General features: G+C 40.3%; 1 protein-coding gene across 4 annotated transcripts in view; it reads left to right on the plus strand.

The window, feature by feature from the left end:
• The first annotated feature begins 5,122 nt into the window (after positions 1 to 5,122).
• LOC148019174 (methyltransferase) overlaps positions 5,123 to 15,568 on the plus strand; it is a 68,053-nt gene continuing 57,607 nt past the window's right edge. For 2 of the 4 annotated variants that reach the window (XM_087660718.1, XM_087660715.1), the window contains exon 1: positions 5,126 to 5,425. Coding sequence is in view for 3 of the 4 variants with exons in the window: in XM_087660715.1 (XP_087516841.1) it covers positions 5,204 to 5,425 (222 nt within the window). In the remaining variant the exon portion in view is untranslated. Of the gene's footprint in view, positions 5,426 to 15,568 lie in introns of all 4 variants that reach the window. The other 2 variants (XM_087660717.1, XM_087660716.1) reach the window with 2 other exon arrangements.

A 15,568-nucleotide genomic window follows, 5' to 3' on the forward strand; every position in this document is an offset into this window, starting at 1 on the left:
GGGTGCTTCCTCCCCACTTAGGTTAGGCCATATAAATAGAAAATGAGAGCTTTTATAAGCTAGGGATGGTATAAATAGAGTTAAGTATCTTAAAAATAAGAAATTTTGATGAATAAATAGTAAAAGTTCAAAATTTTATAATGAAGACATAGAGAATACCACTATACCCTTGTGTGAACCTTCATGCACTTTGTTGAATTCTTATTCATGATGGGCTATTCTACATCAACTTTCTTCCAATTTTTTTCCCTTCTGATTTGTAATGCCTTCAATACTACTATATAGCTTTACCTAGGTACTAAACAAGGGTACTCATCAAATGAAGTACAACTTTGTGTCCACTCTTTGCTACACTTTTGCCTAGTTTGATTCTAAACTTTGGATGAAACTTCATGATCTTTGATAACTACACATAGCTTTTTCTAGTGCTCCCATCTTATAGACATATACACGAGTATTAAATATATTTTTAAATATTTTTAACTTGATTTAAATAAGAAATATTAATTAATGGACTCATACACACATATGTAGAGTTATATTCTTCATATCGAATTTTCTTGATTACTAGACTCGTTTACTTCCACTCATGTAAACAAACACATCCACTACTTAAGTAAATTCTATATTGATGCGAGGAATTATTTTGTATTTTTATCTTATTAAAATGTGTTAAACTAATAATTTTCATAATAAGATTTATTTTGCATTATCTATTACAAAAATATGTCAAGATATGAAACATATAGCCTCTCAATCTCCCATTTAATGAAACTCTTCCTTGTGTACCCATAAGATAAATCATGCATACTCTAATACTCATTGAAAAAACACATTGAATAAATGAAAGACTTTGAATGGTTTACATCACATCCTATAGATGAATCACTCATATATCAATGTCCATACACTAAGGTTCAATATAAGCAAATAGTTATGTGGAAAAAAGAGTAGTTTCTTAATGATTTTGTCTTTCAAATTTAAGCCACTAACAAGAAATATTAAGTCGAATTCCACAACAAAACTTGCCCACAAATTGTGTCCAATTTGCCGCCTTCTAAATATAGTAGGAGGTACAAAAGGCTAGAATGTCATTAAAATAGAACTATGATTGAACTCTCCAATAATATGCAAACTCCAAACAAAGGAAGTGACATTCTTCAAAATCCCACCTATCTAAAAGACATTAGAACTAGACTTACTCTATATAAGCCACGACAGTTTCCTCTTGGCAAGCAAAGTTCTCATTAGCAAAGCTCTAACAAGTAGCCTTGAGAAGAACACATCTAATTTATTTGGTAGCAAAAGGTGTTCAAAGATTCCAACAAGTCATGGCTTGGTGATTAAAGTGTGTGAGTAATCTAAAGAGCACATAAGTTCAACAAACTACACCATTGTTCCTATAGCATCTTTCAAATTTCTAGCCTAGTCACCCAAAAAAAGGGTGATAAATAATTAGGGCCTTCCCTTTAAGTTAGTAAAGCAAGAAAGGATAAAGCATAAGTTTGTTAATTGCTCCAAGAGGCCATGATGAAAATCTAAGGCCTAAATAATGAACACAACAATTCAGGTTGATAATTTATTTTGTATCTATACTATACTATTATTTTGGTTGTGGGTTTGGCGATTCCCAAAGCACTAGGATGATTCCAAATGTAACTCCCAAACCTAATCTAATTTGAAATTTCCCTCCAAAAAAACAAAGTGATGTTCAATCTATACTATACTATTATTTTGGCTGTGAGTTTGATGATCCCCGAAGCACCATATTGATTTTGAATGTAACTCCCAAACCTAACCTATTTTGAAATTTCCCTCCAAAAAGACAATATGATGATAAAATTCTTTTGTTATGTCAATTAAAAGCCTCCTTTTCACACTTTGTTATGTTAGTTAAAAGCCTCCTTTTCACACTTTGTGTGTGTGTGCGTTGTAGGGCATGTAGGTGCCAGTGGGGTCTCTCTCTCATATGCACAAATGTTTGTGGAAAGAGAACTCTATCAAGCTTGTAGAGAGCCCTCTCTCTCTCTCTCTCTCTCTCTCATGCATAAGGTGGGAGTGCAAAAATAGGGTGGGAGCATGGGTAGATAGGAGTGCTGGTGGGATAGCTCTATGGCATCAGTGCTCTCTCTCTCCCCCCATTCAACATGTCATTTCTCCCAGTTGAACAACCATTTCTCTCTCACACCCCATTCGACCTCTCTTGTGCTCCTACCTCCACAAATAGACATCCACACACACACACTCTCTCTCTCTCTCTCACCCAATAGTGGAGTAGGGGCAATGGGACCTTTGATGACTACATTGCTAGAGCAAACGAATTGGTGCAAGATGATGAACTCGGAAAACTATGATGTATGCTAATATACACTCGCCCCCTCTCTCTCTCTCTTCTTGATGATAGTGCAAACAAACAAGCTAAGGGAGCACGAGCTTAGACGACAGTGGTGCAAGCTTAGATAAGACAGGTAGCACAAATGGTAGTGCGAGCACAAACGATGATAGCAATAGGGGTGGTAAGAAGGCTCAAGAAGGGTAAGATTGCAAGCTCGTCGGGCAAACTTATCAAGAGTAGACGATAGCCTTGCCTTGGGTTAGCGAGAGAGAGAGAGAGAGAGAGAGAGAGAGAGAGAGAGAGAGAGAGAGAGAGAGAGAGAGAGAGAGAGAGAGAGAGAGAGAGAGAGAGAGAGAGAGAGAGAGAGAGAGAGAGATAAAACTTGGAGAGGAAAAAAGGAGAAATTTACAAGAAGAGGAAAAAAACTATGAGGGAGAGGCGTAAGAAAGACATTTAGAGAAAAATTTGGAGAGAAATTTTTTTAATGAGTGAGAGAGAGAGAGAGAGAGAGAGAGAGAGAGAGAGAGAGAGAGAGAGAGAGAGAGAGAGAGAGAGAGAGAGAGAGAGAGAGAGAGAGAGATAAAACTTGGAGAGGAAAAAAGGAGAAATTTACAAGAAGAGGAAAAAAACTATGAGGGAGAGGCGTAAGAAAGACATTTAGAGAAAAATTTGGAGAGAAATTTTTTAAATGAGAGAGAGAGAGAGAGAGAGAGAGAGAGAGAGAGAGAGAGAGAGAGAGAGAGAGAGAGAGAGAGAGAGAGAGAGAGAGAGAGAGAGAGAGAAGAGAACTTGGAGAGGAAAAAAGGAGAAATTTACAAGAAGAGGAAAAAAACTATGAGGGAGAGGCGTAAGAAAGACATTTAGAGAAAAATTTGGAGAGAAATTTTTTAAATGAGAGAGAGAGAGAGAGAGAGAGAGAGAGAGAGAGAGAGAGAGAGAGAGAGAGAGAGAGAGAGAGAGAGAGAGAGAGAGAAAACTTAGAGAGGAAAAAAGGAGAAATTTACAAGAAGGGGAAAAAAACTATGAGGGAGAGGCGTAAGAAAGACATTTAGAGAAAAATTTGGAGAGAAATTTTTTAAATGAGAGAGAGAGAGAGAGAGAGAGAGAGAGAGAGAGAGAGAGAGAGAGAGAGAGAGAGAGAGAGAATATAAAGAGATTTAGAAGGAAAAGAATTTGAAGAAGAAAGAGAGAAGAAAGAAAAGATTCAGAAGATAGAGAGTGACAAAAAGAGAGAGAGAGAGAGTGTGTGTGTGAAATAAAAAGTTAGAGAAAGAAATTTAGAGAGAGGAAAAAAATTGGAGAGAGAGAGAGAGAGAGAGAGAGAGAGAGAGAGAGAGAGAGAGCAAAATTAAAACTTGGAGAGGAAAAAAAGGAGAAATTTACAAGAAGAGGTAAAAAACTGTGAGGGAGAGGTGTAAAAAAGACATTTAGAGATAAATTTGGAGAGAGAAAATTTTAGAGAGAGAGAGAGAGAGAGAGAGAGCAAAATTAAAACTTGGAGAGGAAAAAAAGGAGAAATTTACAAGAAGAGGTAAAAAACTGTGAGGGAGAGGTGTAAAAAAGACATTTAGAGATAAATTTGGAGAGAGAAAATTTTAGAGAGAGAGAGAGAGAGAGAGAGAGAGAGAGAGAGAGAGAGAGAGAGAGAGAGAGAGAGAGAGAGAGCAAAATTAAAACTTGGAGAGGAAAAAAAGGAGAAATTTACAAGAAGAGGTAAAAAACTGTGAGGGAGAGGTGTAAAAAAGACATTTAGAGATAAATTTGGAGAGAGAAAATTTTAGAGAGAGAGAGAGAGAGAGAGAGAGAGAGAGAGAGAGAGAGAGAGAGAGAGAGAGAGAGAGAGCAAAATTAAAACTTGGAGAGGAAAAAAAGGAGAAATTTACGAGAAGAGGTAAAAAAACTACGAGGGAGAGGTGTAAGAAAGACATTTAGAGATAAATTTGGAGAGAGAAAATTTTTATGTGAGAGAGAGAGAGAGAGAGAGAGAGAGAGAGAGAGAGAGAGAGAGAGAGAGAGAGAGAGAGAGAGAGAGAGGAGGAGGAGGAGGAGGAGGAGGAAAGTGAAATAAAATGTGTAGGGAAGAAGCAAGGGAAGAGAAGGTGTTGTTGATGCAAAGTCGCTTAGTGTTTCTTACACACAAAAAACACGCAAGGAATGCTAGTTCTATGTATGCAAAACAAAATAACCAAAATCATATTGTGATCAAAACCCCAAATAATTTGAGAGATACACGCTTTTATAATTTATGATGTAATCAAAATAACATATAGCTTCCACCATGTTCATTTCCCCCATGTCTTCCTTACATGTTCATCAAGTGCCCTCATGGCATCAATGAGCTCAAAACCACAAAAAAATGGTATTTCTTATGAAGACCAAGAAAAATTCCTCATTGTTATTTCTAGATGCATTTTAAATAAATACATGTTTATTATTATTATTTAATGCGATGCCATTTCTGACGGTTTATTTGGTACCCTCACAAGGCCCCATAATATGAGCAATGTTCACGGAAGACAATTCGCCACCCAATAGAAAACTTTCAAACTTGACAATTTGCAAGTGTTTGAAAAGATTTTATAGATCTTTTGGATCATATTGTTATAACTAAAGTGACTCTATGATTTGAAATTAATAAACAATCACTTCAGATTTGCAACTTTTTTCAGATATAATATAGTTCACTTGACACTAAACCTCAAATTTTCATGAATACTGAATAATGAAATATGAATTTCACTTGACACTAAACCTGAATTTTTCTTGATGAACAGTTAATAAGGCCTGCTTTAGGATAATGAACAGTGCTGATAAGGGGGGTTAGATATAGGCTAATTGGTGCCTTCGAAGTTTGCAGCAGTTGGCAGGATGCGTGCGCTTCTATGGCGGGGCCTGAAGGTGGTAGTTGGGTCCATGGCAACAAGACATAACAGCATGCCAGAAGCAAGGCCAGTATTTCTGGCACTGCCCATCAAGGCAAAGGCTAATGGGGCTCCTTCCTCCTGTTGCAAGATGCTGTCTACCACGTCTTCTCACAGGGCGCGTGGTGGCCTTCCCCGATTCTTTGTAGACAGGCTACCTCAATCTCAAGTATCTCTCAAAACAAAACTAGAAAAATGATTCTTGAAATGCTGGCAGTCGCATCTCCATGTCATGATTTTATGAAAACTAGAGTTAAGTACCATTCTTGTTCATTTTCGTCCCATGGTTTTAATGGAGCTACACTTAAAGATTATGTTGGAGAGAGAGAGAGAGAGGGTTTAATTGATTGTCACTAGACGTCAAAATGTGATGTGCTAGAGTATGGTTAGTGATACACTGCGAAAGAAGCTAAAGCGGTGTACAAGACAAAATAGTGCTCATGTAGGGACACAAAGGGAGGATGAGATAGTACATGTCTAGCTGTGTAGCTGTGAATGATACTCGTATATCTAGTTTCACCTAGTCAGGATCGGTGGGTAGAGTACATCCTGGATGAAATAGTATGAGGGTATCATTTGGCATGGGCTCTCAACTTTGGCAGCTATTGCTCATGTTGCTGGCAGATCTCCCTCATCTCTCTCTCATATATCATTTGTGTCTAGTACCCCTATATCCGTGGGCGGCATGCTACCCTGCTCTCTAGACTATCACATCTCTTTGTGTAGATGTGTGTGTGGTCCCTATTTGGAACAAATCTGTAAGTTGTTGAGTGGCGCCTCCTCTTTGTGTAGTGCCAGATTGTAGTAGTGATGTGTGGAGCCTTTGGATCTCAACTAGAAATTGGCCCAAGTGGTACTGGTGTGGGGACTCCATAACTAGTATGAGCAAGGTGTGTCCTCCAAATAGCATGGGGTATCTAGGTCGGACTATGTTGTAGGCTCTACATTAGTAGATGGAGTGCTCCTTGTTCTTTACTCCGCATGGCATAATCTGTAGAGTCACTCAACTTTAGGAATGTGGGCTGCTCTCTTGGCCTTGATCTTGAGTTGGTGAGAGGATATCCTAAGCTGGCCAATGGCTACCCACCTCTCATATGGCATGTATACATCTAAGTATCTAGGTCTCTCAATGAAGCCATCCATGGCAGTCTTCATGAAGTGGTCTCTCTAGTAAGACATCTTTGGGGGAAGAGGTTGCTTGGGTGATAGCCATGTGTGCTGTATGTACAATTGGTAGAGATCTTGTCGCACAACCAAGTTCCACTTTATATGTGTGAGGTGTATGAAGGGGAAGTCAAGATCATTCTGAAAGGGGGGAGGGGATGGTCCATGTCTCCCATATCATGTAAGCCATTGCTTGACCTATGCATACCATGAAGTCTCATGTCTTGCCTGAGCTAGTTGCCTAGAGGCCTTGAAAGGCCTTGAAGGCCTTCCTAGGTAGTCTGTCTGGATGCATGTCATGTAGTCTGTGTATGAAGCTGATGGTTTGAAAGAGAGCCTCCATTATCATGGGGGATGCAACAAACTTGGTCTAAAAATCTCATGTGGTACTGATGGTGTGTTGCAGATCATTTGTGAGAGAATAATAATCTGTGGTCTTTCGATCCGTGTCAGATATGTAGCTAGACTGAGGGTGCAAATAGATGCACCATACATCATGGTTGGTGTGACCAGTGTGTCAAATAGCCATCTTTGTGTGCAAGGCTCCTGGAAGTGTGCTTGGTGGTACTCTCTCCATCATGGCCAATGTAGCGTACCCTCGTGTGAGTTGGTCTTTGGCTGCTTGTGCCATGGTGAATCTCCTAGCGGGTGTAGTGAAAGGGATCCCTAATTAGACACGAGTCCATAACCTCCACTTGTTCAGCTCCTAGAGTGAAGACTTATCTCCTTATTGGGGCTGATTTGTAGAAGATCAAGATCTTGGTTTTCCGAAGATTGACTGTAAGTCCATGTTGTGTACGGAAGTCATGAAGGGCATGGAGATGTTGTTGTAGACCCCCCCTGCGATTCAGAGACCAGAACAATGTTGTCACTATAACACATAATGGAGACAAGCATAATTGCTAGCTCCACCCCATCGTTGCCTCCTTGTGTGATGTGATCTTCTATCTCGTCGATGTAAAGACCAAAGAGTGTGTGTGGGGGGGGGGGGGGGGGGGAGGGGACATCCTTGCTTCACTCCAATGGTCATCCAACTTACCACCCTCTCATATAGTGCATAGATGCCCCAAATCATGTTTGATGGGATCCCCAGTGTTTGCAACCTCTGTAATAGTCTATCTTGTGGAACTGTATCAAAGTCTTTCTAGAAATCCACAAAGCAGCAATAAAGTCTCTTCTTTCTCATTTTCACTTGCTCAATCATGCTTCTTGAGGTGAATATATGGACACATGTTGACTAGATGGTCTTGAGTTCAATTCCTATATCTAGGCACTCATTTAGTATAGGATTATAAAATGGAAGACTTGAACCTAGATCAATAGGTTAATAAAACAAGTGGCTTATCACTAGGGTAGCCACTGGATGAGAGAGAGAGAGAGAGGCTAGGGTTTACAAAAGAAAACACTAAGTGTATGACCACGAGGGAAATATAGAGAACACAAATGCAAAATGCAAAACCACAAATAAAAACATAGGAGAAAGAGAACTTTGAAGTGAATGATGAATGTTGTAAATGATAGAAAGAGTGTATAAGAGGCTCAAGGGTAGAGTTTTCCAATAGTCGATGGCTCTGGTTGGAGCAGGTTGAAGGAGTAGTTGGAGTGTGACGTCCACGGAAGATGGATTCCGAGTGTTGTAACCACGAGTCACAGAGCTGAGATACTGAAAGTGGAAGGATAGTAGGCTTGAAATCCAAATGTAACATACTCTGGGACTGGAATTGGTAAATGCAACAATGTAACTGCTTGAATGTGGAAGGACAGTAGGCTTGAAATCCAAATGTAACATACTCTGGAATTGGAATTGGTAAATGCAACAATGTAACTGCTTGAATGTGATGGTGGCTAATCACCGCAGCAGCAATGGTATATTGGGGCAGGGTGGTAGTAGTGGACATGGCACTAGGGACTAGTGATGATGTGGCAACAGTTGCAATGGGTTGGACAGCCATTGTAGGGAGAGTTGATGGTGGTTGAAATCTACAAGACAAGGGATGAGATAGAGTGGTGGGTAGCTTATCTATTTATAGATTAGTGGATCCTCCCAAATTAGGGTTTGGCTTATGTCCACACACTCTCTAGGACTGCACACCATTTAATGGAACTTTGGGTAATTTATATGTTTTGGGGCTGTTTTAAAGAGAGAATAAATTTATAATTCATTTTTAGCTCAACACCTCGTCTCAGGCCTAAAATTGGAGCAAGAAAAGGTTTGCAAGCATAGTTCTCTCCTATAATCACCCTGATACATCCCACCCCAAAGTCGCTAGGGCATCGGACAAAGGGTGCATGTTGGCTGTCCAATGGCCTATCAAGACTATAGAGGCGATGGTTATCTTACATCGGGAGCGAGCCCAAAGGTTCACCCTAGAGAGGCCAAGGCATTGGACAAAGGGTGCTCATTGGCTACTCGTTGGCCTATCAAGACCTAGAAAGGTAGATGGAACTACTTTGAACCTTTTTTTTTAATACGTATGGTTTGCAACCTATCAAGTATTGTGTCCAAGGGGGGAGAATGAAAAGGGATGGTTAGATCTAACATATCGTAAAATAGACAAGCTATCCCGACCACCTATGGATGTTAGTGACGAAGGAAAAGAGTGAAGAAGTATGGAGGTGTGGTGGTCAAAGAGCTATTGGTGGAGACAATTCAGGATTTGCTCAAGGGTGCTTTGCACAATGAATGCATAGAGATATGCTACATGATGAGAATGCATATGCAGCATGTGCTACTTGGACAATGTCCCTTATGAGAAACTTTTTCACTTGCTCAAGTGCCCCTTTGCAAAGATGAGTATGATCGTGCAATGCAAAGGGTAGGTACAACAGGAAGGAAGACCAATGTCAAAGATAAATGTTGAAACATGTAGAATACTAAGAAAGCATAGGAACTTCCTCTCAACCATGGATGTTGATGTTGAAGGAGGAAGAGGAACTTGATGTCGATCTTTGTGTGGTGCCGAGAACCACAATGAAGCATGAAGCTAACGATAAAGATAGATGTGAGATCCCTTAGTTGGGATAACTAAAGGAGAATCAACCATTTGGGTATGCGAAACATGCACATACTTGATCTGGGTAGAGGGCTCTTGTGCTGATCAAGTGGCATAGGCAAGCTTGAATTTGAACATTGGGAGATGGCTCCAATGCTAGTCGAGAATTGCTAGAATAGCAGTCCACAATGCAATTTGATCTAATGGATGAAGAAGGAAGACTTGACACTTCTCAACTACAAGAGTGGGGGAAGAGTTAACCACCAAGGCAGTTGTGATGTGCTTGTGCTTGAGCTCGGGAGATGGCTCCAATATTGACCAAGTGTCGTAGACATACTTGAAACTTGACCTTGGGAGAGACGACGCTAATGCCAGTCAAGAATGTGAAGACACAACCACCAACGGTAGGAGTCCACCTAACACAAAACATAAAACAATTCGGTGGTACAATTGTTTGGTTACACCAATGCAGATTGGGTAGGCAGCATGTCTGAGAGGAAGTTTGGTTGCGTATTTTCCTTTGGGAGTGGGACTGTGACTTAGAGTAGTAAAAAACATGAGCAGCATATGTGAAAATAGGCTAGGGTTTGTACTGAGAAAACACAAAATGTAGGAACACGACTAAAACATAACGACTTAGACAATAACAAAAAACCCTAAATGCAAAATAGAAACCTCAAAAGCTCAAAAACACAAACACAAACAAAGGAAGAAAGAAAACACAGAATGTACGAACACGACTAAAACATAATGACTTAGGCAATAACATTGAAACCCTAAATGCAAAACATAAAACTCAAAAGCGCAAAAACACAAACACAAACAAAGGAAGAAAGAAACTCTGAAGTGAATGAATCAATGTTGTAAATGAAGGAAAGAGTGTCCAGAATGCTCAAAGACAGAGAAGTGAATGTAATCAGAGTGTGACATCCATCAGAGACGAATCTCGAGTACTGTAACCACTTGTCGGAGCTAAGAGAGTGCTAAATGTGAAAGGGTAGCAGGCTGGTCACCAAAAGGCAGTAGTCTCGAGGCTGAAATTTGGTAAACACAGCAGTGTACCACCCATTAGAGATTGGAAATTGGTCACCGGAGTTATAGACAGTAGGTTGGTGGCAGGAGTGATGTGTGCTGCTGCAAGGCAGCTTGTAGGCTAAAGGCTGAAAAATAGGCTCCAATGGTAGTAGAGGATGTGTGGACTGATGTAACCTGCAAAAAAGGATTGGGTCAATGGTGGGCAGCCTGTGTATTTATAGATGTAGAAGGACCCTTCCAAATTAGAGTTTTGCTCATGGAACACAAAAACTCTCTAGGACTATGCATCGCTTAATGAAACTTTTGGTAATTCATGTGTTTTGGGGCTGTTTTAAAGAGCTGATTAGTTTGTAGTGCATTCTTAGCCGAACACCCCCTCCCAAGCTCAAAATTAGAATCAAGAAGGGATTGGATAAAAAGCTCAAGCCCATTTTTACCCCAAGATATCCCAATCCCAAGCAGCTAGGGCATCAGATAAAGGGTGCACGTTGACTGCCCAGTAGCCTACTAAGACTAGAGGCGATGGTTATCTTACCAAGGGAGACCAAGTGATTACCCTAGAGAGGCCAAGGCATTGGACAAAGGGGGCTCACCCGTTGCCCAGTGGCCTACTAGGACATGCAAAGCTGGATGAAACTACGTTGAACTTTACAAAAAAGAAAGAAAAAGAAAAAGAAGAAGAAATGGTTTGTGGCCTATCAAATAAGTGTGCTTAGGGGGAGAATGAAAAGGGATGGTTAGATCCAACACATCACAAAACATATAAGCTATCCCGACTAGTTGAGGGTGCTAATGACAAGGGAAAAGGGAGAAGAAGTATGTAGGTGTGGTAGTAAGGTGGTGGAAAAACCGTCGGTGGAAACAGCTTAGGATTCGCTTAGGGGTGCTTTACACAATGAGATGCAAAGAGTAATGCTACATGATAATGTGCATGCAACAAGATGCCGCTTGGATAGTGTTTCTCATGGGGAAAAATTTCACTTGCCTAAGCACCCTTTTGCATAGATGACGATGATCGTGCAATGCAAAGGGGAGGTACAACGGGAGGCCAATGTCAAGGACAAATACCAAAACATATAGAAAACCAAGTAAGGGAAGGAACCCCCTTTGAACCATGGATGTTGATGCCAAAGGATGAAGAGGAACTTGATATGGTCTTTGTGTGGTGGTGAGAACCATGAAGAAGGATGTGAATGAAGCACCCTCTAAAGCTGCCATTGTGATAGTATCAAGAGATATCCCAAGATTTGCCTTGAGAGGGGAAGCCTCCATGTTGGTAAAGGAGTAAGTCTCCAAGGAAGATGAAACCATAAAGGAATGGTGAACATCCCATGTCTCCAACCCAGGTAGGACTGATGTAAACTTGCATATTGGTCTTAGACTTAAGATATAAAACCCTACAAAAGAGATCAAAATTTACAAAAATAGAGATCAATAATGATATGTTTCAAAGCAAAAGCAAAGCTAAAAAAAGTGAATGAGTGAATGTAGTGGGAGACAAAAGATAGATAGTGTAAGGATAATGTAACCTATGGGCTTGACTCATAGCGTAAGGAACTAAGAGTGCTAAGTAGTATGAGACTAGTATAGTGTATCTTAAGGGTGCTAGCCTAAGTCTATGGCCACCATCGTGCATGGCTATCAATAGGTCTCTGTTAATGAAACTCATGTTGAGATGGGAAAATATTCCTAGTAGGTGGGAGTGTAGGAGGACTCAAGAGACCTCAGCATAGAGGCATAAAGTGCTATGGCTGAGGGATTAACAAACTGGTCACTTAATCCTTCAAGAGGATTGAAAGACAAGGGGTATTGAGGCTGTTCATGTGCCAGATATCCAGTGGCAGTTGGGCCAAAAGGAGCAGATGGGGGAGTAGTGAGAGTTGTAGCCCCAATAGATTGTCGAGGGGGAGTGCAGGTAGTTGTAGCATGTTGTGGTTTCTTAGGTAGGATACCTTGGGCCTTAGTGTGACACTCCTTGTCTACATGGTTGGGTCTCTAGCAATGTGTGCAAAATCTATTCTTTTTAGGGACTTGTTGCTAGATGGGTTTTGTTTCTTTATTTCTATCTAAGGAAGGGGATTATCACCCTTGTTTTGTGTTGCCTTTGCATCTTGATAGTTTTTGCCACCGCTGGTTTTTCCTTGCGAGGAGTAAGAGATAGATGATCCCAACGCTAGTGTGCTCCATATAGGGGTGGAGTGCAATCCTAAATTGTTGAAAGAAGAAGAAACAAAATCTATGCCTTAACCAAAAGATAGAGGGATTGTAGGAGTTACCATACTCAAATGAAATAGAAGTGTTAGATATATTTGTGAAAGTATATGTGCTTCAAGAGCCTCCTTGATTTACATTTATATACTCAAATTTGTCATTATCTAGATCTTGCATACCAAGAGGAAAAACAAGGGAGGGTTTTAATTGAAAGGTTTTAATTGAAATAGCTTAAAAGGGTTAGATGAACTTGACACTAGACTTGGCTGTTTGATGAAGAAGATAGATCACCAATCATCTCAAATGCTATATATTCTCCCTAATCGGAGAGATGGCCAGCCTCACCAACTGATCCGGATGTATTGAGAGCAAGATTTTTAGGAGTTGGAGAGTGGTAGCTGTGAGTATTCTTGGAATTCCTCATTTGTCAAGAATTGGTATCTACCCAGGAAGAAGAAGAAGGTGAAGGTGGAGTGTTGTCTTCCTCATCGAGTCCATAATGCCTCCTCAAGGCCTCCAATAATGGAGAAGCTCGATGAGACATAGTCAGATCCCAAGAAGGAGTCTAAGACATTGTGAATTGGTTATGTGTTGTTCGTGTGTCTTGCACAAAACCAAGCTCTCCACGATAGCCATAGGATACTCTTTACAAGCACACTAGCTCTAATACCACGTGAAGATAAGCTAGGGTTTGTACTGAGAAAACATAGAATGTACAAACACGACTAAAACACAATAACTCAAACAATAATGTGGAAACCCTAAATGCAAAACACAAAAATACAAACACAAACAAAGGAAGAAAGAGAACTCTGAAGTGAATGAATCAATGCTGTAAATGAAGTAAAGAGTATACAAAATGCTCAAAGGTAGAATATTAATGTAGTCGGAGTGTGATGTCCACCAGAGGATGGAACTTGAGTGTTGTAACCACTATTGGGAATTGAGAGAGTGCTAAATGTGGAACGACAATAATCTGGTCACCAAAATGCAGTAGTCTTGAGGCTGAAATCTAGTAAATGCAGTAGTGTACCACCTGTTGGAGGCTGAAAACTGATCACCAGAGTTGTAGATAGCAGGGCGACAGCAAGAGTGATGTGTGTTGATGTAGGGCACCCTGGAGACCAGCAAAATGTATGCTGTTTGCCTGAATGCCTAGATGACAGTACGGACAGGCTTGTAGCAAAATGTAGATGTCTAGGTTCTCTTGGCAGCTGAGAATGTGTGGGCTAATGTAAATTGGCAAAAGGAATAGGCTGAATGGTGGGCAGCTTGTGTATTTATAGATGTAGAAGTATCCTCCCAAATTAGGGTTTTGCTTATGGGACATAGAACTTCTCCAGGATTGCACACTGTTTAATGAAACTTTTGGTAATTTACATGTTTTGGGGCTGTTTTAAAGAACTAATTAGATTCTGATGCATTTTTAGCTCAACAATATATTGTTGGTAAGAAACCCGGTGTTTCATATACACACAAAACACATTGAGGCTCATTACCATTTCAATAGAGAGCAGATCTTGGTAGGCGACATTGATCTCTATAGGGCGAGTCCAGGGCTCGTTAGGAGCTCCGATGTCATTTCATGTGCACTTGGGGCGGCCAGGACCTGTTTTTCGTGATGTAGGCAGGCAACCCTAGATGGTGATACAAAACCCCCTCCCCCCAAGGCTTCTTGCCCCCATCCCCCCCCCAAACCGCCTTGAGAGGCTTGTATACATGATGTATTTTTGACTTTCATTAGCTCCAGCTAGTCTGTTGAGCATGAGCACACTGTTGTAATTAGTTTTTTTAAAGTAATATAATCAGCCACATTTTACTTGCAAAAAAAAAGGTGACATTGATCTCACATATGTGAGCACAAACGAGTAGGTTGTAGATATTTTCACCAAGGCCTTAGGAGTAGAAAAGCTTCGATGATTTCAAAGCTTACTCCAAGTAAAAGTCATGGAGTTGAGCTTGAGGGGGAGTGTAAAGCTCAACACAAGTTGACACTCACATACTCGGATGAACATTTCCACATCCATACCACTGGCATGGTATACTTGCATTATGATGATTATAGGAGGGGTGATTTGGGCATGAGCTTTTGGTGCTTATGGGGCTAAAGGTCATGAAGATTGATTAATGTAGATGGATACCATAGCAATAGACTATGGATGTGACTATCATTGATTACAGCTGTGTTTTCACAAGATAAATTTGGGCTCTAATGTTGTAAATGTTGTCGTGTTTTGCTTCAATCATCTCATAATGAAGCTTCATAAGCTTTAGTAATTGATCCTTTGTTGGTTGGTGCTTACCATGTTATAAAGCTTCAAAGAGCTAATAGAAAGTTGGAAATATCAATTGCCACAAAACCAAGCTCACAATTGCTTTGCCTTCACATTCAAGGCATTTAATTAAGAGCAAAGTTATAGCACTCGATTTTAAGCTTTAAATGATGACACCATAAAAGCTGAACAATCAAAAACCTATTTAAGAAGAGGGAGGGCTGAAACCAGCCGTCCTCCTTCGTTAGGGTGGTAATAACCTGATTTAGCAGTAGTTACAACAAGTAATTAATTCACACAAATTGAAATGCACACTTTACCTCTTAAATCTTGGACAATGGATAGCCTGTTAGCCCCAAACCTTATGTTGCTTTCAAATTTCTTTATCTTTTATTGCAAATGGATGGAGTACAGTTGACATTAACCAATCTCCTTTGTTAACCCAAGTGCTACTTGCTTGGAGAATTGGCCTTCACCTTGCTTGTTGAGAGTCAAATTTCGCCCCAAATTGAAATTGATTGGTTGGCCTCTTGAATCTCCCTGAAATTCTTCAATGGGAGGGAGATTTTTCAATTTCAGCTATTTGAATTCAAGTCTTAGGCCTTTTTCTCAACACACATCTCGAGGCAGCTATCA

The sequence above is a fragment of the Lygodium microphyllum genome, chromosome 20 (assembly GCF_053477565.2).
Source record: "Lygodium microphyllum isolate KBCC chromosome 20, Lygodium_microphyllum_v1.1.10, whole genome shotgun sequence".
Taxonomy (NCBI): Eukaryota; Viridiplantae; Streptophyta; class Polypodiopsida; order Schizaeales; family Lygodiaceae; genus Lygodium; species Lygodium microphyllum.